This window comes from Salvia splendens, chromosome 5, assembly GCF_004379255.2.
Source record: "Salvia splendens isolate huo1 chromosome 5, SspV2, whole genome shotgun sequence".
Taxonomy (NCBI): domain Eukaryota; kingdom Viridiplantae; phylum Streptophyta; class Magnoliopsida; order Lamiales; family Lamiaceae; genus Salvia; species Salvia splendens.
This window is the reverse complement of record NC_056036.1, coordinates 31,268,459-31,290,824: the sequence shown is the minus strand read 5'-3', so window position 1 is coordinate 31,290,824 and position 22,366 is coordinate 31,268,459. Positions and strand designations below refer to the sequence as shown.

The following is a 22,366-nucleotide window of genomic DNA, read 5'->3' as shown; positions in this document are numbered from 1 at the left end:
CTAGGACTTGAATAAAGAAGACGGAAACTGCTCACGGAGAGAGCAAAAATCGTCCCCTATGATGGATAGGAGCTGGACGAAAATTTTGTAATAAAATACAAGTGTATTTTCTGTCTCCTTTATTCTCCTATTTATATTTAGTCACATATTGGGCCCAGTCAGGGATCTATCAAAGAATTTGGATATGACCTCCCCCAGTTAGCTTTTTACTAATTAAATTGAACCCACAATTTAATATAAGCTTATATTGGAATATTACGAGCAGCCACTACAGAAGTAATATTGCACTGCCCATCCAATTTCGAAATTACAAGTATTCCGGGTTTCTATTTGTTTGTCATCTATTTCCCGTGCTTAAGATAGAAATATCCATTAATTAATTAATGTCTGCTATGGACTTAATTAATTAACATAATATTATCTCCAATAGTGGACTTGGTAAGAAACGCTTATTTATTATTCATAGAGTAATCAAACTCCAACTACCTAGGTTCCGAATAATAAAACCTTGTTTCGAACTCCTCTTGTGGACGTTATCAAACGAGACTCACCTCGCGCATGATTCAATATAATAGCAATCCTAGCACTGCTAGATATTAATCACCACTACCCAATATACCTGGATTCTTGGGTTGCGAAAAACCTGCACCTTTTGGTAGCAAAGTAGTGCATAATCAACACTGTATGCTCAATTCTAACGTACATTGATTAAGAAATTAATTATCAAGACCTCGTCTTTCGGTAGATAGCATAAAAACTCGTCTTGCTGTTAGATCCAATTCAGTGCTATACCACACTAATCTCATCTTATTTCAGTAAGGCTTAGAAATATGCGGACTGACATTGCAACCTTTCACGATAGGTAGTCTAAGCCTATCTAGGTTGTGAAATTCTTATTTTTCTTTGTTCATAACTGACCGTGTTACCTTAAAGTGGACGACGCCCACAACCGGTCTACTAAAACAAAGACTTAGACTTTGTTACGTTGCTTATACATTTAAACATGCAATAAACATCCATTAAATGTAAAACATAACAACATTATGACAAAAATAATCTGTTGCATTCATTGGAAAATAAAATATAGAGTTTTACAGTATTCAATCACTCGAAAGGTGATTTCTAGTATACAAACCCTAACATCAATTTCATCTATGTGATCCATCCTACCAAATAACAAAAGAACTAAACATATAAAAATTTTCAACATAATTATACAAAATGTCAAACAAATATATATATATATATATAGTCCCATTATTCACAAATCCAATCTTAAAGACCGAACTAGAGACCAAATTTAAGCCCTTAGATCTAATTTTTAATGGCTGAGATTAGATCATGCTTTATTAATTTCACTCCTTCATTAGGTAGACAATTTACTTCAATCAAGGGGTATTTTGGTCAAAATCCATTTAGGGTAAAAATTTCGCACACCTCTTTCGCCTTCAAAATTTCGCGCACCTCTTTCGCCTTCAAAATTTCACACACTGCGTTTCTCTTTCGCCTTTATTCAATTCACTGTGTTTCTATTTTGCCTTCATTCAATTCACGCGTTTTCTTCATTCTCATTTCTCCCTCTTTCTTCGCCGTTTCTCTTTCGTTTCATTTAATTCACGTCGTTTCTCTTCATTGTCATTTCTCTCTCTATCTTCTTCTTCTTCTTCTTCTTCTTCAAATCGACGGATTCCACAGTTTCTCTTCTGCAAATCGACGAGATAATCATCGACCGGGACTAAAATCGTCAACATTTCCAGGAAGTCGATTAATCGTCGATTAATCAAACATTCGAAATGGTTGACACAAGGAAGTCGTCGACCAACAGTGGACGCCAGTTACGTTCTGGCAGAACATCCGGTGGAGGTAATAGACCGTGAACCTTTCCAGAGTTCTTATTCTTAATTTACTTCATCTAATTCTTAAATTTGTTTCTGATTTTAGAGAATGCAGAACTCAAATATTATCGAAAGAAGACAACAGTTATTGGAAGAAAAATTGATGAGGAAAAAGGTATAAAAACTATTTGTTATGAAGTAGTAATTTGATAAAATGAAGTTAAAGCCCTAATGTATAATCCTATGAAGCAGTAAATTGGTAAAATGAGGTAATAAAACATAATAATGAAGTAATAGACACTATATATGAACAATCTATTTACCATGTTGTATGGATTTAGGGGTTTTGGATTAACTTAAATGTTGTGTTGTTTGCACATTAAATGAACTACATATTCTATTAGATGAAGTAGTAAATTGGTAAGATGAAGTAGTAAATTGGTAAGATGAAGTAATAAATTATGATAATGAAGTAATATAAATGACATGTTTATACAGTAGGATTTATTACTAAAATGAAGTAATAAATTAAGATAATGAAGTATCAAACTCTAAATAATAATATTATGTTTTTCTGTGTTGAATGGGTTTAGCGTTTTAGGATTGAACTTAATTGTATTATTGTTTGCATATTCAAATGAACTGCATATTCTATTTTATTATATAATAATCTTATATGATGGAGGTAACACAACTGACCTGTTTTCCTATTATCTTTAACTTAGTTGTTGTGAAGTATTGAATTGATATCATGAAGTTATCTATGTGCTAAATGAAGTAATATACACTAACTCGATGTATGTAAATGCTTAGAAGTAATTATGTGCCAGAAGGTAAAAAGTGAAGTCTAATCTTTTTTTTTTGAAATATTGTACATATAATGAAGTAAATTGAGCATATAGTGTACTATATTGATTTTTATGAAGTATAGATTTAATATCTGTTTTGAAGTATTGAATTGATATTTAATGAAGTTAATCGTGTATTTAAAGAAGTAACATAGCATTCCAATTGAACTATCTATAATTGTGGATGATATGTTGTATATTAATTCTGTGTTTCTTATGTATAGGTAAAACTTCCCAAAAGAAGAAAGCAAGTATTTCTTCTGAAATCCCTCACACAGAAGGTAAAAAATGAATTTAAAGCATAGATGCATGAAATATTGTATTCATATGATTAAGTTAACTACATATTAACTGAATATACTATTTGGTTATGTGATATACTATTGTTGTGTTGTTTGCATATTCAAATGAACTACATATTATGTTTGATGAAGTAGTCAATTTGTAAGATGAAGTAGTAAAACGTTATAATGAATTAACACACTCTAAATATGAACTATCTATTTACTGTATTGTATGGGTTTAGGGTTTTTGGATTAAACATGATAATGAAGAAACAGACTCTAATTATGAACTACCTATTTACTGTGTTGTATGGGTTTAGTGTTTTAGGATTAAACTTAACTGCTGCGTTGTTTACACATTTAAATGAACTACATATTCTTTTTAATGAAGTAGTAAATTGTTAAGATGAAGTAATAAGTTATGATATTGAAGTAAAATAAATTTGTAAAATGAAGTAATAAAACATGATAATGAAGTAACAGACTCTAATTATGAATTACCTATTTACTGTGTTGTGTGGGTTTAGGGTATTAGGATTGAACTTGACTTCTGTGTTGTTTGCACATACAAATGAACTACATATTCTTTTCGATGAAGTAGTAAACTGATAAAATGAAGTAATAAATTATGATGATGAAGTAATATAAATGCTCTATTTAAACAGTAGGGTTTATGACTGAAATGAAGTAATAAAACATTATATTGAAGTAACAGACTCTAAAAATGAAGTAATAACACTTAATAATGAAGTAACATAGTATTCCAAGTGACATATCTATAATTGTGGATGATATGTTGTATATTAATTATGTGGTTGTTATGTATAGGTAAAACTTCCTCTCCAACTAGGAAGAATGCAAGTAAATCTGAAATGTAGTATCTATAACTATAGCTCATATAAATGCATATAACTGTGCACACAACTAAAATGTGAAGTTAACTAGTATGTAAATATATAGTAATGAAGTTTCATGCCCTACTGTGAAAACCTATGAAGTAGTAAATTGATAAAATGAAGTAATAAAACATGATAATGAAGTAACAGACTCTAATTATGAACTACCTATTTACTGTGTTGTATGAGTTTAGTGTTTTAGGATTAAACTTAATTGCTGCGCTGTTTGCACATTTAAATGAACTGCATATTCTTTTTAATGAAGTAGTAAATTGTTAAGATGAAGTAATGGAAATAACCTGTTTGCATATAACCTAGTTACTGTGCTTAGACCTTGATCGTTGTCTAATTTTTAATGTGTTGTATGTTTTATATAGCCAAAGGTTCATCTCTATTGATATTGGATGCAGCTAAATGCCCCAAATATTCTATTATTTTTGTTCTAAAATATTGATGATGATAACAGAATGTAGTAGTATTAATTGTATTTTTTTGTTGATGATGATGATGATGTTGATGCAGCCGACAAGAAATTGGAGGCTATGCAGAAAACCATTACCCTAATTAATGAACTGCAAGGTTAAATTCCAAAACTGCCATTATGGTTTGATTTAATACAACATGTCATTTCATTCATTGACTAAAATAATCCTATTTTTTTTCAGATATGATAAATCTGAAGCAAAAATCTGGTGGTGATTTTTGTAATGATGAAAGAAGGACAAAATATAAGCATGATAAGCAGCAACATACAGCGAACAAAGGTTCGTTTTAAAATAAATTTTAGTTGCAATGACCTAAATAAACTTATGAAGTAGTAAATTGATAAAATGAAGTAATAAAACATAATAATGAAGTAACATACTCTAATTATGAACTACATATTTACTGTGTTGTATGGGTTTAGGGTTTTAGGATTGAACTTTACTGCTGTGCTGTTTGCACATACAAATGAACTACATATTCTTTTTAATGAAGTAGTAAATTGATAAGATGAAGTAATGGAAATAACATGTTTTCATATAACCTAGTTACTGTGCTTAGACCTTGACTGTTGTCTAATTTTTAATGTGTTGTATGTTTTATATAGCCAAAGGTTTATCTATATCAATATTGGATGCAGCTCTGGAAGGTAAAACGTGAATTCTGAGCTTTTTTTGTAATAAAATATTGATGATGATAACAGAATGTAGTTAACTAGTATTAATTGTATTTTTCATTGATGATGATGATGTTGATGCAACCAACAACAAATTGAGGGCTATACAGGAAACCGTTACCCCAATTAATGAATTGAAAGGTTAAATTCCAAAACTGCCATTATGGTTTGATTTAATACAACTTGCCATTTCATTCATTGACTAAAATAGTTCTTTTTTTTCAGAAATGATGAATTTGAATCAAACAACTGGTGGTAATGATGAAAGCCGGGCAAAAAAGAGAATGAGGGAAACAAAAAGTTCTTTACCTAGTGGGGTACAAGGGAATAATGCTAGAAAAGAACAAGGGAAAGCTAAAAAGTTTGCCCGTAAAAATGCTAAAGGTGATGCCAGTAGACCTTCTGCCCAGAGAGTTCTCTGTCTTAAGAGAGGACCAAGGAAATTTGTTGAAGCGATTGAATCGCTTAATGTTGATCAGAGAGATGTTGTAGAGGATATGGGGTTTTGCAGCCTTTTGCATTTCAAGTTAAACTATATACCAGCGAAGCTCGCATTTGAGATTCTTGATCATTTTGATCAAGATACATGCGGTGTAGTATACCAACGTGGTATACTACACATTGGGCATGATGATGTGCGGGCTACCTTAGGGTTGCCAAATGGTGGTTTGAGGTTAGAGGATAATGGACATCAAAAGAAAAACAAATTCATAAACGAGCTTGCTGAATCTGTTGGTCGAAAGAGGTCTAACATGGGTGCAAAGATGCTTACAGATATGATGTTAAGTGATATCTGTGGAGGGGAGAAGTTCAGGAAGATATTCCTGATTTTGGTTGATACAATCTTGATCAATCCTTCGGGAGATGGGTACTTGCACACGCAGATTGAAGATGTCATCCATGACATTGATAATGTCAAGGAATATAACTGGTGTGGGTATGTCATTGACAGCCTACTCGATGCCCATAAGACTTGGGCTCAAAACAAGGACAAACCGTTCACTGGCCCAATTTCATTTCTGGTGGTAAGTTTTAAATTCAATAATTTATTAACCTTGAATAAATATATTTTAAATATGAACTTTACTAATGATAGCTTTCATTTTGCTGCCATGCTATGTTGATAGGATTGTGCTTCGATCGAGGCCTATTACCAGAACATTCCCAACCATAAAAGGCTGGACAAGCACGTTAATCCATGAACGTGAGAAATTGGAGCTTGAGCCTGGGCCATTTGGAAGAGGCATTGAGGAGCCCATCTTTGACCCCAGAAGAAACTACAAGTCTAAAGAACCTGCCAAGGAGAATACTGTGTCCTCCTCTAGGGCAAAGACCAAAGATATCTCTCTGACAGCCCAACGTAGAAGTACTGTTGTCAACCTTATGGGAAAGGCTGCTGACGTCCTAGGGGAGCTGATGAAGGAGCTCGAAGATGGGGCAGACGATCTAAAGAATGATGGCTGCTCTAAAGTTGCAGCCAAATGCTCAATGAAGATGATGGGGTTACATGAGATGGAGCTAGAAGAAGAGGGGAATGATGTCCAATCAATGTCTCAAGCAATGGAAGAAGATGATCTCGACAATCCAGAGTTCATTGCTGCTGTAGAGAAGGTGATGAGGGTAGTAGAACAAAGGAAGAAATGGCAAACAGAAGGGCCTTCCTTTGATCTAGGATTTGAGTTTCATGAAAGAAACGTAAGTTGACGATGGGCTGCATCGTGATGTTGTGTTGGAGTGATTTGTTATTGGGTTGTAATTTATAAAACACATTAGTGGTTTTTGTTGTATTTGGGATGAACTAAACTTTTTTGTTGTATTATATGGTTTTTATAACCAACTGACTTTTTCCATTTTGGGTTTTTAAAATGAAGATTACTTGTTCATTGGGTTTTGTTTGTATTGTTGTTTATTATATACAGGTTGATACTACACCGACAAGGGATATAGATCCCGGAAACTACATCTTTGATGTTGTGCAGTTCATGCCTATCCAAGATTTGGACAAGGTAAGAAGCTGTACTTGCCTCTTATTCATTCTGGATGAAGTAATATTAAGTTGTGATGAAGTAAATGTCTCACTGAATGAACCATATGATTATATAACACTACTGGCAGGATATTCCACCATCAACCATTAATGTTGATGCTGGAATTAGGGAAAACTTAGAAGTTAATCTAGTGGCAGAGGTAATATGACAATACCTAGAAGTATACCTCTTATATCATGAAGTAATTTGTCCTTGAAATGAATCATCTTTTGAATGGATGTATTGCCACTACCAGGATTTCAATACATCGTGTGTATTTCAACATGGAGCAAATATGAGATCGCATACAGATAATGAGCCAAAAGATGATGGAGCAAAGGTATAAATTTATTCTGGATGAAGTAATATATAGTTGTGATGAAGTAAATGTCTCACTGAATGAACCATATAATCTAGTGACAGAGGTAATATGACAATAGCTAGAAGTATAACTCCTATATCATGAAGTAATAATTAATTATAATGAAGTAATCGTCTGTCTGAATGAACTATCTGTTTATATAATACTACTGGCAGGAAAATAATATACCAATGGCAGACGTTACTCGATCAGCAAACTTCAGTGTTGATGTTGTACTTAGGGGAAACTTAGAAGTTAATTTAGTTGCAGAGGTAATATGACAATAGCTAGAAGTTTGCATTCTTTATGATGAAGTAAATCTTCCTTGAAACGAATCATTTTTTGAATGGATGTATTGCCACTACCAGGATTTTAATACGTCGTGTGTAGTTCAACATGGAACAAATGTGAGATGGCATACAGATAATGGGCCAAAGGATGATGGAGTAAAGGTATAAATCTAAATTCCACAAACAAAATTCTTCATCCTCCAAAAACACACAACATACAACCATGTGACATAATTCCTTTTCTTTTTCAATCCATGTTTACAATTGTCAACCCAGCATGCTATGCATAATTATTCATTTTGGATGAAGTAATATTTAATTGTAATGAAGTAATCGTCTGTCTGAATGAACTATCTAATTATATGATACTTATATCTATATTTTGTTGAACAGAATGCTAATGTGGTTGCTGAAATACAGTCAGTCATTGATGCTTACAAGGAAATAGACATGGATGATGATGATTTCATGGATAGTGGTCCAGTTGGTAAGCCGGTAGGGACTGAGGTCATTGTTTACAATGCTAACAAGGTAATCCTGTGCAAATTAAGAATATGATAATATATAATCTACTTCATGTTGTTTATATAAAAGTGATTTATTTATCGCAAACAATAGATCAAAACTTTGAAGGGTCTAATGGAGGTACGTACTAGAACAGAGAAAATTGTTTCTCATGCATTGCGATCTCCATTCGCTGACAGACCGGTTAAGATTACAAACAAGCTCAGTAAAGATGAGAAGGAATCATATTACTGGATTCTTGTAACACATGAAAGAGACAGGTATGATTTCTAATATTGTCTCTTGTTTTCTAAGATTATATCAAACAATTAACATATCCAATAATAGAATGTCAAATACCAACATGTATTATATAATGTGCAGATTAGTACTTGTTTATGACGACGATGTTGTGAAAGTTACAAAGATGGAAATGTGTTTTTTGATACCTCGGCAATTGATTGTGGTTGGCGTTATAGATGCATGGGCTTCCTACCTCAACAACATGGAGGAATTTCGATCATCGTACTCAGCAAGGCGGCTATTTTTCACCACGTACCCATGTGTAAGTACAAATTATTGAAATATAATAAGATTGTATGTTATGAGGATCCTAACTACATTAATATTAATATGCAGTTGTACACCATTGTGACAAAGCCTCAATCCATGGATGTCAACACAATTATTGCAAACTTCTGTAACAACTTGGACAGAGAGTTGAAGGAAATACAATATTTCAAATGGGAAGATGTAAACACGGTACAAGCATCATTAGTATTACTTCAAGTCTGATTTATGTCTTCATTATGTTGCCTGTTACTTCATTTTTCAGATTGTTCATAGTACTTCATTCGTAAAGTTTATTACTTCATTCATAATGCATGTTACTTCATTCGTACACTATATTACTTCAATCATGTTTCCTGTTACTTCATTTTTCAGATTGTTCATAGTACTTCATTCGTAAAATTTATTACTTCATTCATAATGCATGTTACTCCATTCGTACACTATATTACTTCAATCATGTTACCTGTTACTTCAATTTTCAGATTGTTCATAGTACTTCATTTGTATACTTTATTACTTCATTCATGTTGCTTTTTATTTCATTCAATAGGTGTTGTTCCCCATATGTGCAAATCAGCATTATTATGCTGTTTGTTTTTGCTTCAAGAGAAATGCTATTGCTGTAATAGACAATTCTGCAAACGGGGATGACAATGACCTAACAATAAATTATGGTCACATTCCAGAAACATTGGTTCGTATTCTTCTCTTATGTTTGAATTTTATAATACATACATATGAATGCACACAACTATAAATGACATGTATTTGTTTTGTACTTTTGTCACTTCCTCACCAAGAATGGTCTCCACACATATTGTAAGATAGTGTCCAACTCCAAAATGCAGAGATTGAAAATGCCATGGAGGACAGTTGATAACGTTGAAGATTGTGGAGTATTTCTAATGCGGCATATGGAAACGTACAAGGGTGAGCGAGAAGGTTGCTGGAATTGTGGCTTGAAGAAATCAAGTTGGGGTGTCCTTCAGAGCTTGAGGGCTAAATATTGTTCGGCGCTGATGTTAGCCGAAAATAGCCATGAAACCTTCAACAATAAAATTGTTACAGCAGCGTATTACAAAGAGGAAAGCAAACACATTGAAATTGATGTCGAGAAAATGATTGCGGCATATTTAAAGAAGAAATGATCATTTTAGCAGATCAAATTTTGTATTCGACATACATCTGTTATGAGCATTGAATAAAGTACCACGCGTTTTAATGTTGTTCATTATTAGTCTATACTACTGCATTGGGTAACAGATTTAGTTCATTTCAGAAATCTTAGTTTATTTCAATGATATATTGACAAATGGAAAATATTTCATATAAAGTTAGACTAATAATCTATTCCTACAATATATCTTGTTTATTCTATTTAAGCTTGCAAAAAGTCTAAACAAATTCAAAATGTAAATGAAGTAAGAAACAACATGATTGAAGTACAGAAGTAAGGGAATGAAGAACATAATTATCCGACTGAAGTAAATTATCCAAATCCAGATATTTAGCCTCAACATCGGATTTTCCTCTTTATATGTTGTTCAATATTAGCCTGTAATGCTGCATTGGGCACCATATTTCGTTCATTTCAGAGATCTTAGTTCATTTTTGAGATCTATTGATTATTGATAAGTGAATCACAAATGGAAAATATATCAAAGTAAGACTGAGAAAAACATTATAATAAAGAAAAAATAAGCCATTATAACAATACTTCGGTCTATTCTCTTTATGCTCGCAAAAAGTTTTAACAAATTCAAATTCAAAATGTAAATGAAGTAAGAAACTACAAGACTAAAGTACAGAACTAATAAAATGAAGAACAAAAATATCTGAATGAAGTAATAAAACAACCAGCTTCAACATTGGTTTCTCCTCTTTTTCTTGTTATTCTCGTCCTGTATCTTATCACAATTTCTTGAATCATGCCGACCAACCTCGCCGCATTTTCCACATTTCCGACCAGGCTTGGACATCTCTCTCATTTCCTTCTCAAGCCGAGAAAGACGTCGACCACAACCTTTGGTTTTGACGACATCTGGCGGATGAACATCTATTTGACTAGGGACATGTGATCCATAAAAATTCTCAATCATTAATCTCTTTTCACTAATTGACAACACATTTCCCTCACCAAGTACTTCTTTTCTTCCTTCAGCCATAATTTGTCTAAATGCTCGAATTTTATCCCTATACTCCTGCTTCGTCTCATCCACAACAATAAATGTTTCAATATCATCATCAAACCCACAATGCACAGCCTTGACAAATTTAGACTTCAACCAGCGTCCTCCATGTAACTCATTAGGGATTAATTTCATTTTTTTGTTTCTCAAGACCCAAAAAATGTGACTGCATACAAGCCCAATCCTCCCAAACATCTTACAACTACATGCATATGAATCAAAAGATGTGGAGTAGGACACAGTCCAGTTCTTCGAGAACTTGTCGTTGACTACATAAATCTCATTCTCACCAATGTTTGACACTCTCACCATAGTGACATTATCAACTGCTTCCTCAATCTCACTTTGAATTAGTTTGAAACCACTATCACTATATATTGTCGAAGCATGCTTCTCGAGGGCTGAATTTGTTTTCAAAGTTGGAATTGTGTTAAAATCCAAGTATTCTAGCCTATTGTTGTTGCTCCTTTGGCCATCCAATGCATTGTTGTAATTCATAAGAAATTCAACAAGATTCGAACGAGACTTGGAGTACCTCTTGAAGAATATGTTCTGAGATTCAGATATTGATGTGGTCTTTATTGGTGAACTCATTGGAAAATCCCTAAGAATGCAGGCACCTGCAGTTCATTAGTTAACAAATATACTTCAGAATAATGACAGAAATACTTCAGCATATAGAAAATATGTTTCCAAAGAAGGATACATACCCAAAATTTTCGTGAGGCAAACATCGAGGAAAACCACTCATTGTCCTTAAGCCCATATTTTTCCATTACTTTATTCCATTCTTCATCAAATTCTTCAGGCTCTATCAACTCAGACCACACACTATTGTTTAACTCCTTTTTCAAGTCTTCATTGCCAAGTAGATTCTTTGGTAACTTTTCCACAACCTTGAACATGATGTGCCACATGCACCATCGATGTCTTGTATCAACAAGGACTCTTTCCACAGCAACCTTCATTCCCAAATCCTGATCAGTAATGATCAATTTTGGTGCAGAACCCATACATTTGACAAAACGTTCAAACAACCATGTGAAGGAATCAGCATTTTCTTTAGATAATAAGCCTGCACCAAATGCTACAGGTCTCCCATGGTTGTCTTTTCCTGTGAACGGTGCAAATATCATGCAGTACCTGTATTACATCAATTCATCAAAAAGGATGTTATAAATAGTTCATTCTGTAAGGTATAATACTTCAGACATTAAGAGTTTTACTCTCCTAGTAAGACTTCTAAATACTTCTGCACTCACATCATTCCAGGGGACTATTAATTCATTATTGACTATTACTAGTACATTCTGTTGAGTTATTGCATTAATTCAGTAAATGTTTCATGCATATGCAGGTTGATCACATCAATAATCATATCATTATAAACAACTTATTGTTCGTACCTATTAGTTGAATAGGTTGTGTCAAACGATACTATATCACCGTAGAGATGGAAATTCTTCTTAGCAATGGGGTCACACTAGAAAAGACGAGTGAGCATATCCTTAGAGTTCACCTCAAAATCATAGGTGAATGCTGGACGATTCTCTTTCTTCCGGCTCATCTCATTAAGTACCATTTGTGCATCTGCCCCACTAGTATATGCTCTCAAGTCGCGCCTATAGTTTCTAACTTCTACAACCGTGCAACCAACATAATCCAGCCCGCCAAGAACCTCATTCAGTAACTTAAAAGTCAGTGTAGGGCCTATGTTTGCACTTGCACAATCTAGTATAATTTTCTGATGCAATAGGTCAATGTTGCAATTCAGCCTCATGAATCGCTTATGGCGTAACTCCACCATATCATGATTATGTATTTCATCAAATTGATTGACAACATAACCAATTCCTTTACAAAACTTAAAAGCAATTTTAGCCTTGCAAAAACACTTCCTAGAAGAACGTCTACGTTTTGACTCATGCCCTTGCATTTTCATTTTCCTCTGACCTTCTCTACTGCACACAACATACAACCATGTGACATGATCTCCCTTCTTTTTTGATCCATGTTTACGAGTGTCAAACCCAACATGTCGTGCATACTTATTATAGAACTCAGTAGCATCATCAAGTCTAAGAAAAATCTGTCCAATGTAAGGCTTTAGCTGGGATGGACAATCAGGTAAGTATGACACTGTTATAAAACATACAAACTACTGTTAGTGGAAAATTTAAACAAAACAAAACATATTCATTCAAACAAGAACAGAAGTTCAGTTTTAATATTTATTACTTCATAGTAACAACAATTTAGTTCATTATGAGTACAGATCGCATATACACTACAATAATATCAACATTTAATATTCACCAAGAACAGAAGTTCATTTTAACTTGTTATTACTTCAGGATAAATAAAATTTAGTTCACTATGAGTACAGATCGCATATACACTACAAACATGAAAAAAAATCTGTTTTACTTCATTATTTTTAAGCACATGGATCAACTTTCCAACGTTCCAACGTAGTTTTAAGCTCATTTTTTCGACATTTACTTCATTATTGATCTTTTTACACTATAAACATGAAAAAAAATCGAAGAAAACACATTGCTCAATTAGAAAAAGTCATCAACCTTCAACTGCGGTATTATTTGATTCTGGCTCTGAATCCGAATTTGAATCCGTATAAAAAAGATAGCCTCCTGGATTTCTAAGATCATTCATAATCGATCCATCATTGATCGATGTAGATCCTGTTGATGTAGATCCTAATCCGTCTTCAACCGCAGAATTTGTTGAAGTAGATCCCAATCTATCGATATTCTCCATGAGAATCAGAATATTGAGAAATTGAAGCAGAATTTGTGAATTAAGGTCCAGCAGCTTTTGATGAGCCCGAAACGAATGAAACACTGCAGCGTGAATTGAACGTGAATATTGCGAAATTGAATTGAACGTGGAATGAAGAAGATCCACGCAGATCGTGGATGGCAGGTTGAAGAAGATCGACGCAGAGCAGATCGTGAATTGCGAGAGAATTGAAGAAAATTGCGTGAAAATTCAAAGAGATTAAGATAAAGAGAACCACGTTATGTAGGTTAAGAATTGATTTCCTAAAATACCCCTCAGCAAGTGTTTATTGAATAAAATATTAAGTTAGTTGCTATTTAATCCTAACCACAAGATCAAAAAAATGAAGGGCCCTAATTTGGTCTCTAGTTCGGTCTTTAAAATTGGTTCGACATTGATCACTTCCCTATATATACATATATATATATATATATATATATAGGGAGATGATCAAAATAAGTATGTGTTTAAATCCAGAAATGCAGACCAAATCTTGGCCCTAGGATTAGATGATCTAATGGTCAATAATTAACAAAAACACGGAAGGTCATAATTAAGCAATTTTAGGTCATATTATAATATTTAGGTTTAATGTCATGCTAAGATCGTTTTAGGTCATGCTTTGTTAGCATGACCTAAAAATTACCTAATTATGACCTAAAAGTGACCTAATTATGATATTGTTCTGCGTTTCTGTATTTAAATCTAGTTTTGCATAGATCAAAACCCTATATATATATATATATATATATATGTATATATAGAGTTCCATTATTCACAAATCCACTCTTAAAGACCGAACCACCGAACCATACCAAATTAGGGTTTTTAGATCTAGTTTTTTATGGATGAGAGACACAAATTTATCAATTATTTTCGCCTTCATTACGAGCCTATTTTAATTCATCCGAAGGTAAATAAGTTATACTAACATGTTACGAAGATTTAACTCCATTCCAGTAGGTTTTTACTTCATTCTAGTAGGTTTTTACTTCATTCCAGTATGATTATTACTTCATTCCAGTACGTAAATGCGGTTTCGCCGTCGCGTGCCGTTCTTTCTCTCTACAGTATCTATCACCACCGCCACAACGCTGATATGATGTAATAAACACATGGAATGATGTAATAAATTATTAGAATGAAGTATGTGTAGAAGCATTTGAAGTCCTACTGGAATGAAGTATAAACCTTATCCAATGAAGTAATAACGTTTCTGAATGAAGTAATAAACGCACTTGAATAAATTGCATTTTTTAATGTAAATAAAGTAAAAATTCAGGTCAATGAATTCAAATGAAACATATGTTGAATCATTTCAAAACTTACTGGAAGAAAGTAAAAACATGTTGTAGTTTCAAGGTATTACGTACGGAATGAAGTAATAAACCTATACAATGAAGTAAAATGGGCTTGTAATGAAGACCGAAAAATTTACATTGCAGCACATCTCATCAAATAAACTTGATCTAATGGCCCAGATTTGGTCTCTAGTTCGGACTTTAAAATTGGTTCGACATTGATCACAACTCTATATATATATATATATATATATATATATATATATATATATATATATATAAACAAAGGATTGTGATCAAGGTAGAACCATTCTTAAACGTAGAACCATTCTTAAACGTAGAACAAATGTCAAACGGAGGTCGTTAGATCTTTTAATCCAATGGTGTTGATTTGCACAACAACTTCCCATTACAACCAAAACTATTATTAATGGGTGAATGCAGAGAAGTGAAAAAATAAAGCATGCATGGACTCTTCTTCGTTTCATTCATTCTTCCATCAACATGTTAGTTTTTTCACATGTTGAGTCCGGAATGTCGTGAAAACATAGTCTAATATGTATGATTTTTAATCTTGACCGTCATTTTTTCCTCATCCAATGAATAAAATATGTAGAGTTCTATGTTCTACACTTAAGAATGGTTCTGTCTTTAACGCAACCCTATAAACAAATGTGTACATATATATGTATTCTGCAGCATAAAATTTCAAACAATTGCATGTCAAAATTTCCAATTACGTAAGCAAATTAATAGCAACACACTAATGTACTATCAATATCTATACTTTTGAGACATGTATATATGACATGCAAAACAAAAACCATGTACATATACATATTACATATACAGAAACAGAAATATGTATATGTGTAGTTTGAATTCCTTACAGAATCATAACTATTTTGTGTTAAAGAGACGGAAGAGAAAGGTAGAGGCGGAGGCGGCAAACAGTGGAGACACCGGTGAAAGAGGATGGAAACTGGTCTGGAGCGAGGAAAAAAGGCGATGAAGGCAGTGAAGAGTGGAGGTAGGTTTGGAATAAAAAAGGCGGGTGATTTGGGACAGAAACGGCGCTGAATTTATTGTGAAGTAGAATTTAGGTAGCTGAATTTTTTATGAAGTAGAATTTAGGTAAAAATTTGAAGGGGTAATTTAGGCAATTGATAAATGGTTAGAGGGAAATAATATTAAAAAAGAACATAAATAAGATAAAATATCACAAATCCCTTATTCTGAAGAATACGCATGTCTCGATCCCAAATTACGAAAGGTCAGCTAATCGAATCCCTAATTACGAAAGATCAGCGAATTTAACCCATTATTCCGAAATTTCTCATAGAAAAAATTGGTGAAATGTGAGTGCTACTTTTATATATTAATTTTATAATAAAATGTGACCGGGATAGAGTTAGTAGAATGTGAGGTCCGTATGTTAGTTACCAATTGTAGTAAAAAGTAAGTGTGACAAGTATTGATGGATGGACCGAAAAGGATACTACAAATAATAACAGATGGATGGAGTAGTCTGTCATCTAAAGCGAAATATCCCAGCAAAGAAAATGTGTCACTTAGGGACAAAGAGATAACTACTTTTATCTGTTACTATTACTCTCTCCGTCTCATAAAAATATGAGTTCTTTCATTTTTTTGTTAGTCTCATAAAAGTAGTTCATTTACATTTATGGAAAGTTATCTCTCTTTACCCATATAAATCAATTTTATATATAATTTATATCATTATTGCCCACCATTACAATTCATTAAACACTAATAATGATGAGAGTCTCACTGTTCACTAACACTATTTTAATTATCCTTCTCCTTTTCTCTCTTACTTTACGAATTGTGTATTAATTCCCGTGTCATTTCAAATATACATAAATTTTTTTTATTTTTTCACATATTTCTATGTTTTATTACTCCCTCCATCCTATAAAAATAAAAACATTTTTCTGCTTTGTAAAAATAACCCAATATTAAACATTAATAATAATATAGTTCATATTATACGCTTACTTTATTTTAACTACCCTTCTCTTTTCTCTTATTTTAAAAATTATGCATTACCATTCTAAATGCCTGTGTTTTACGACTAAAATACTTGTATTTTGAAAATAAACAAAGAAGAAACAAACCAAAAGTGGAATACGAGTTAAGTAGGCTTATATATTCATCACCAATTTATGTCTCATCAAATTTAGGGATTCTAGGGTTCATCTCCAAAATCGATTTTTGATCGGACTGAATACTGAATCAGACGTCATGTGGCACGAGGCACGGAGGTCAGAGAAGAAGGTCCACGACATGATGGACGCAGCTCGCAAGCGTGCTCAGCGCCGCGCCATTTACCTTGCTAAGAGGCGCGGCGATCCCCAGCAGTCAATCCAGGCCGTTGGATCCCGCTGCCGCATCCTCCGCGACGACGCCCTCTACCACGCCACCCAAGATCAGCAGGGCATGTACGATTTCCGCATTTCCCCTAATTTTATTGTAATTTTTATTTTTATTTTATTATCATCTGCCCCTTTCTCTCGGTTTATATACGCAAATGTGTTCAATCCAGTAATTACTGTTTTAATTCACATTATTATTAGCTTTGTTTTTTTTTTCAAATCATTGTTATCTCTCTTTGTGAAGCTTTAATTAGGTGCTTTTGTTGTATAGACCTGTTTTTGCTTGTGTCATTGCTAATGATGGATATTATATTTTTCATCCTCTCATTTAGCTTGTAAATTCATGGACCTAACTCGTTGGAATCTAAATAGGATACCTTGGAACGGCAAGCAGGATGTTTTGATTGACAGGTAATGCAACTAGTTTCCAACCTATGCAAAAACATTAGCTGTCTTGATGAACGGAAGAATAACTATATCTCATTATCTTTTCAGATTTGATGGCCGGGCTCTTCTTGACTTTATTCGTGATAGTGGTTCCAGACGAGCTCGGGCTCCAGAGAAAACTGAAGAAGAGGAAGAGTTAGAAGAGTTTGTTAATTTTGAGCGATATCGGGACTTAATTAAACATCGGCGTAGAGGATGTCGGTACTTTTTTGTTTTATAGTACAAATCAACTTTTTATTTTACTTTAAGTTGTGTTTCATCTTTAGGTAAACAACTTTTTCTTAGAAAAAATATGTCTCCTTTTATGTTGCGTGATAAGTCGAAACTACTTTCTTGAATACTAACAGGAAATTTTTGCAGTTGCCGATGAGGAGGGTTTACAACATATTAACCAAGAGATGGAGGCGAAGCTCACTGCAACTTTTGGATCTGACAGGTGCAGTTGTACCCATAATATATGTGTGTGAAGCTTCATGGCATATATGGTTTAAGAGTTAAGACTCTATGTCACATTTAGTTGCAATATCGATTTCATATGTTAACAAAATGTCAGTATGGTTATTTTGTTTTGGGAGATTGGTAAGTTTTACCTTCTTACTTTATCTCAGTGTTGTCAAAATGTCGTTCGGGTCGCTCGGATCGCCCGGGTCGCCTGGGTCGAGACCATCACCGCCCTAACATGGGTGGGCCGATCGAGATACAGGGTCGCCGCTGGGTTGGCTGGGTATAGTGGGTCGAGTGAGTCGCCTGGGTCGCCCTAAACACATGCTATCTCTGATTTTCTCAAATCTCTCACATGTTTTCTGACTCTCTCAATCACAATTCTCTATATATATGCATGCACCACATCAAACTTTTCAAACCTACTTTCTACACTTTAGAATTCGGCCTCTTCACTTCTAAACAAATAAACAATTCAAAGATCTATTTCTACCACCCTTCATATATTCCTTTGTTTTGATATTTTCAGACAATGGTTTCAATTATTTATTGTGTTATGACTTATGAATTGTTTTGATATTTTGATCATTTCTATTTTCCATTTTATCTCTATTCACATGAATTGCGTCTACATTTATATTATTTGATATATTATAAACATTAGAGCAATATATTTATTTTATTTAATATTAAAAGGCAAAAAAATTAACCTAGCTTTGTGGGTCTCTCGACCCCGTCGACCCGCGACCCGAATTTTCACCCCATCGACCCGGTGCGCCCCGCGACCCTAACAACACTGCTTTATCTAGGACTTTGATTTTAATATATAATTGCCATATCCATGTTTTCGGCTCTTTGCTGGATATTACCTGTTATATTAACTTGGTTTTGTATTTGCGTGTCTATCTGTGACATGTTCTTTTGGGTTTTTGACCAATGTCTGACAACTGCAATGGAAATAGACCTCATGTGGCTCAGCCTCCAGCAAATAAAGGATCATATTCTCAAGTTGGCTTTTCATATGATGGAGATGGACAAGAAGATCTTCAGTCTTCGGATGGTGACGAAGATGATGACGAAGATGAGGAGGAAGATTTCAATAGTGATGATAGTAATGATGAAGCAATGGAGTCAATTGCTAAGGAATTTGGAGTAAAGAGGTATGGATGGCTTTTATATATGGATAAAAAGGCTAAAGAGGAGGCAAGAAGGCAGAAAGAAGTTATCAAAGGGGATCCTTCAATTGTAAGTTCTTATGATAATTGGATGAAAGCTGGGCAATAACTAAGTCAGGCATTTAAATATATATCCCGTGTTATGGTGTATATGCAGAGGAAGCTGAGCCGCAAGGAGAGAAGGAGAGCCTCCCAGACTGATAGAGAGAGGGAAAGAGAAGCTGCTCGTGTTACTGGAACTAGAGTTCTTCATAATGATCCCTACAGGTAACTGCTAAAAGTTTCTTTTGCCACTTAGATTGCAGCGATGCACGCTCTTGTATTATTATGTGAAAAATCTTTGCTTAACTTAAAGTATCGTCTTCCTTATTTTAGGGACTCTAGGCGCAGTCCTACTTATGAAGCTTACTCACGTTCTAGGAGGTAAGTATAGCCAATTTAACCTTGAAATTAACCATTATGGATAACTATTTAATTACCTTATTTTTATTGGTAGGTCAAGATCAAGATCTCGATCATACTCTCCTTCACAGTCTAGGCGCTATGCACATGGAATGCACCCTGATGATACTCACCGAAGTAAAGATAGTGGTCCAAAAATAGAGTATATTACTGAATTTGGGGGCTCGGGTGATGGGAAGGAGCAAAAGCTGGAAGGATATTCTCCACCACCATCTCCTCCATCTCAAATCAATGCATTGAACCGGTCGGAGCACTTGACCTTTAATTCTTGACAGACTTTACTCTGCTGCTGCTTAGCCTACATTTTTGTTACCTGGAACAAACTGTTTGTGGCTTATAGTAGATCATTGTTAAGTTGCAAGCTCCTTGCCTGGGAGATGAGGAAGGGAGCTTCCTTTTGAAGCTCTGTTTCCCTGAATGGACATTATATGACTGCGTTGGAGATGTCACAGGAAAATGTGTTTCTAATACTTCTCTTTTGCTGCAGGCCACCATCTGGTCATATACTTGAGGCTCTGCACGTGGACCCTGCTTCAGGTGTATCCCTTGACAAAGATAGAAAAGAAAAACTACTGAAAACCACACAAAGGTATTATGTTCTGCGTACCCCCCCCCCCCCCCCCCCAAAAAAAAAAGGGTTCTCTTGTATTGAATGCATACTAGTTCAAGATTCAATGGCTGAATCTGTCACAACTATTAGCAGCCTATCCTCTGCACCAGCAAAGTTGAACAAAGCAACTACTAGTGGAAGTCTCTCTAAGCAACTAGGGGAGAAGAAGGAAACACCTCAGGAACGACTTAAAAGGATCATGGACAAACAACTAAACAAACAAAGTATAATTTTCTTGATGCTGATTCTTGAAGTGAAGCCCTCACTCCACTACCATCCGGTGGTGTTGTCAAAAACAGAGAGAGCATATGAAATCTCCCCTTAGTTTGTTCTGCATGTTTAAACAATTTAAATGTTGCATCACTACCTTTTGCAGTTAAAAAAGACACTGCAGTTGAGATGGCTAAAAAAAGAGAACAAGAGCAGCAGAGGCTTAAAAAACTTGCAGAAACTACTCGATTGAGCAGATATCAGCACCGGAGTCGAAGTAGAAGCAATAGCCGCTCTCCCAGGTTACATTTTTCCAGATTCAAGTTAATTTTTGTGGCTGTTGCCTTTTGATGTCTGAGCACTTGCTTTTAATTTTTTCTTTTTGGTCCATGAAATTGTATTTTCCTTAGTGTTTGATACGCTTCTGATATAATATCCTGCGTTGGCTATTCCGTGTGAGAGGTTGGAGTTGGGCTACTGAATTACACATGCAAATTAATAGGAAATATGTGTGATATAATCATTCTATCAATCTTACTCTCTCCCAAGTTTTGTTGTGATTTGTTGTCTTCTGCTTTTTATGTGAAACGAACATGGCTGAGAGTTTCCAGTTGTGTGTCTTCTGTTCCAGAAGGTACAGGCGAAGCCGGAGTCCAAGCAAGGGAAGGTATATGCAGAGACACCATTCACGCTCTCGCTCTCGCTCTCATTCACACTCACCTTCTCGTTCTCCCCGAAGATCCCGTTCTCCTTGTCGCTCCTACTCAAGTTTCCGTTCCTACTCCCGCTCTAAATCTCCACGGTACAATGATAGCTGGACTGAGTTAAATTAATATCTCAACTATCCGATTTCGGTGCCTCATCAGTCTAGTCTAACATTGCAGGGGAATAAGGCGGACAAGGTATTGAAAGTAAATCAGCTTTGAGAATGCATCAAGGATTCTGTCATCTGCATTTTGGTTTGTCAAATTTTATTGCAGTGATTTAGGTAGCATGTTAAAATATGAATCTGTACCTGTGATCATCTGCTTTTCTATATCGGCTGAACACACATAATTATGTAAAACATTAAGTATTTTGTTTATTATCTAAAATTATTAGTGCTAGTATTTTGTTTATTTTGGTGGATTGTATTTTTAGGAACTGCTTTTTCAATTATTCATGATTGAACTATGCAGCTTTTTTGCAAATTTCTAACTGTTCTTTTGTTTCTATAAAAGCAAATTTTAATGTCTCCGAAATTATTAAATTTTAATGGGATTTAACAAATAAATATTTTTTTTGACAAATTCTGTGTCGAGCTTTTAAAATAAACAAACTTTGTTAGCATTTTTTTTATATTGGACTTATTATTTTTAAATACATTACGTTTTCTAAACGTCAATAATTGATCATATATTAAGAAATAGTACTCCCTTCGTTTTACATTAGTAGATGTGTTTATCTTCGGCAAGCAATTTAAGAAAAATTGTGTTAAATGAGTCAAGTAAAGAAAAAATAAACTAGGAAATGAAAAAAGTAAAGAGATGAAGAGAGTAAAGGACGTTAGAGGAAATATG

General features: G+C 34.2%; 3 protein-coding genes across 7 annotated transcripts; 2 read left to right on the top strand and 1 right to left on the bottom strand.

Moving 5' to 3' along the window:
• The first annotated feature begins 7,464 nt into the window (after positions 1-7,464).
• LOC121804104 lies at positions 7,465-8,498 on the top strand. Its single transcript, XM_042203645.1, has 4 exons — positions 7,465-7,682; positions 7,779-7,862; positions 8,121-8,231; positions 8,319-8,498. The coding sequence occupies exons 1-4, from the start codon at positions 7,602-7,604 to the stop codon at positions 8,496-8,498; spliced, it is 456 nt and encodes a 151-aa protein (XP_042059579.1). The 5' UTR covers positions 7,465-7,601.
• Positions 8,499-10,639: 2,141 nt separating this feature from the next.
• On the bottom strand, positions 10,640-13,744 carry LOC121804103 (protein FAR1-RELATED SEQUENCE 5-like). Its single transcript, XM_042203644.1, has 5 exons — positions 13,549-13,744; positions 12,546-13,105; positions 12,373-12,449; positions 11,673-12,109; positions 10,640-11,586 (listed from the first exon to the last, which is right to left on the bottom strand). The coding sequence occupies exons 1-5, from the start codon at positions 13,742-13,744 to the stop codon at positions 10,640-10,642; spliced, it is 2,217 nt and encodes a 738-aa protein (XP_042059578.1).
• Positions 13,745-17,186: 3,442 nt separating this feature from the next.
• Positions 17,187-21,925, top strand: LOC121805376 (CLK4-associating serine/arginine rich protein-like). 5 transcript variants are annotated; one of them, XM_042205195.1, is made up of 13 exons: positions 17,187-17,528; positions 17,835-17,873; positions 17,958-18,106; positions 18,270-18,345; positions 19,313-19,595; positions 19,683-19,792; positions 19,901-19,948; positions 20,022-20,231; positions 20,475-20,576; positions 20,688-20,821; positions 20,974-21,109; positions 21,442-21,609; positions 21,692-21,925. In XM_042205195.1, the coding sequence occupies exons 1-13, from the start codon at positions 17,332-17,334 to the stop codon at positions 21,714-21,716; spliced, it is 1,677 nt and encodes a 558-aa protein (XP_042061129.1). In that variant the 5' UTR covers positions 17,187-17,331; the 3' UTR covers positions 21,717-21,925. The 5 variants fall into 5 exon arrangements, with proteins under 5 accessions (XP_042061129.1, XP_042061131.1, XP_042061130.1 ...); XM_042205193.1 differs by having other exon boundaries at positions 17,190-17,528; positions 21,439-21,609; XM_042205194.1 differs by having other exon boundaries at positions 17,191-17,528; positions 20,691-20,821; positions 21,439-21,609.
• The last annotated feature ends 441 nt before the right edge of the window (positions 21,926-22,366 follow it).

Coding starts and splice junctions, on each gene's coding strand:
- LOC121805376 (XM_042205193.1), top strand. CDS start 17,332: ATGTGGCACGAGGCACGGAGGTCAGAGAAGAAGGTCCACGACATGATG. Junction 18,346..19,312: donor GCAACTTTTGGATCTGACAG/GTGCAGTTGTAC, acceptor CAATGGAAATAG/ACCTCATGTGGCTCAGCCTC. Junction 20,577..20,687: donor CTACTGAAAACCACACAAAG/GTATTATGTTCT, acceptor CACAACTATTAG/CAGCCTATCCTCTGCACCAG.
- LOC121804103 (XM_042203644.1), bottom strand. CDS start 13,744: ATGGAGAATATCGATAGATTGGGATCTACTTCAACAAATTCTGCGGTT. Junction 13,106..13,548: donor AAATAATACCGCAGTTGAAG/GTTGATGACTTT, acceptor GTTTTATAACAG/TGTCATACTTACCTGATTGT. Junction 11,587..11,672: donor CTCACGAAAATTTTGGGTAT/GTATCCTTCTTT, acceptor AATGAACTGCAG/GTGCCTGCATTCTTAGGGAT.
- LOC121804104 (XM_042203645.1), top strand. CDS start 7,602: ATGGCAGACGTTACTCGATCAGCAAACTTCAGTGTTGATGTTGTACTT. Junction 7,683..7,778: donor AAGTTAATTTAGTTGCAGAG/GTAATATGACAA, acceptor TGCCACTACCAG/GATTTTAATACGTCGTGTGT. Junction 8,232..8,318: donor TTGTTTACAATGCTAACAAG/GTAATCCTGTGC, acceptor CGCAAACAATAG/ATCAAAACTTTGAAGGGTCT.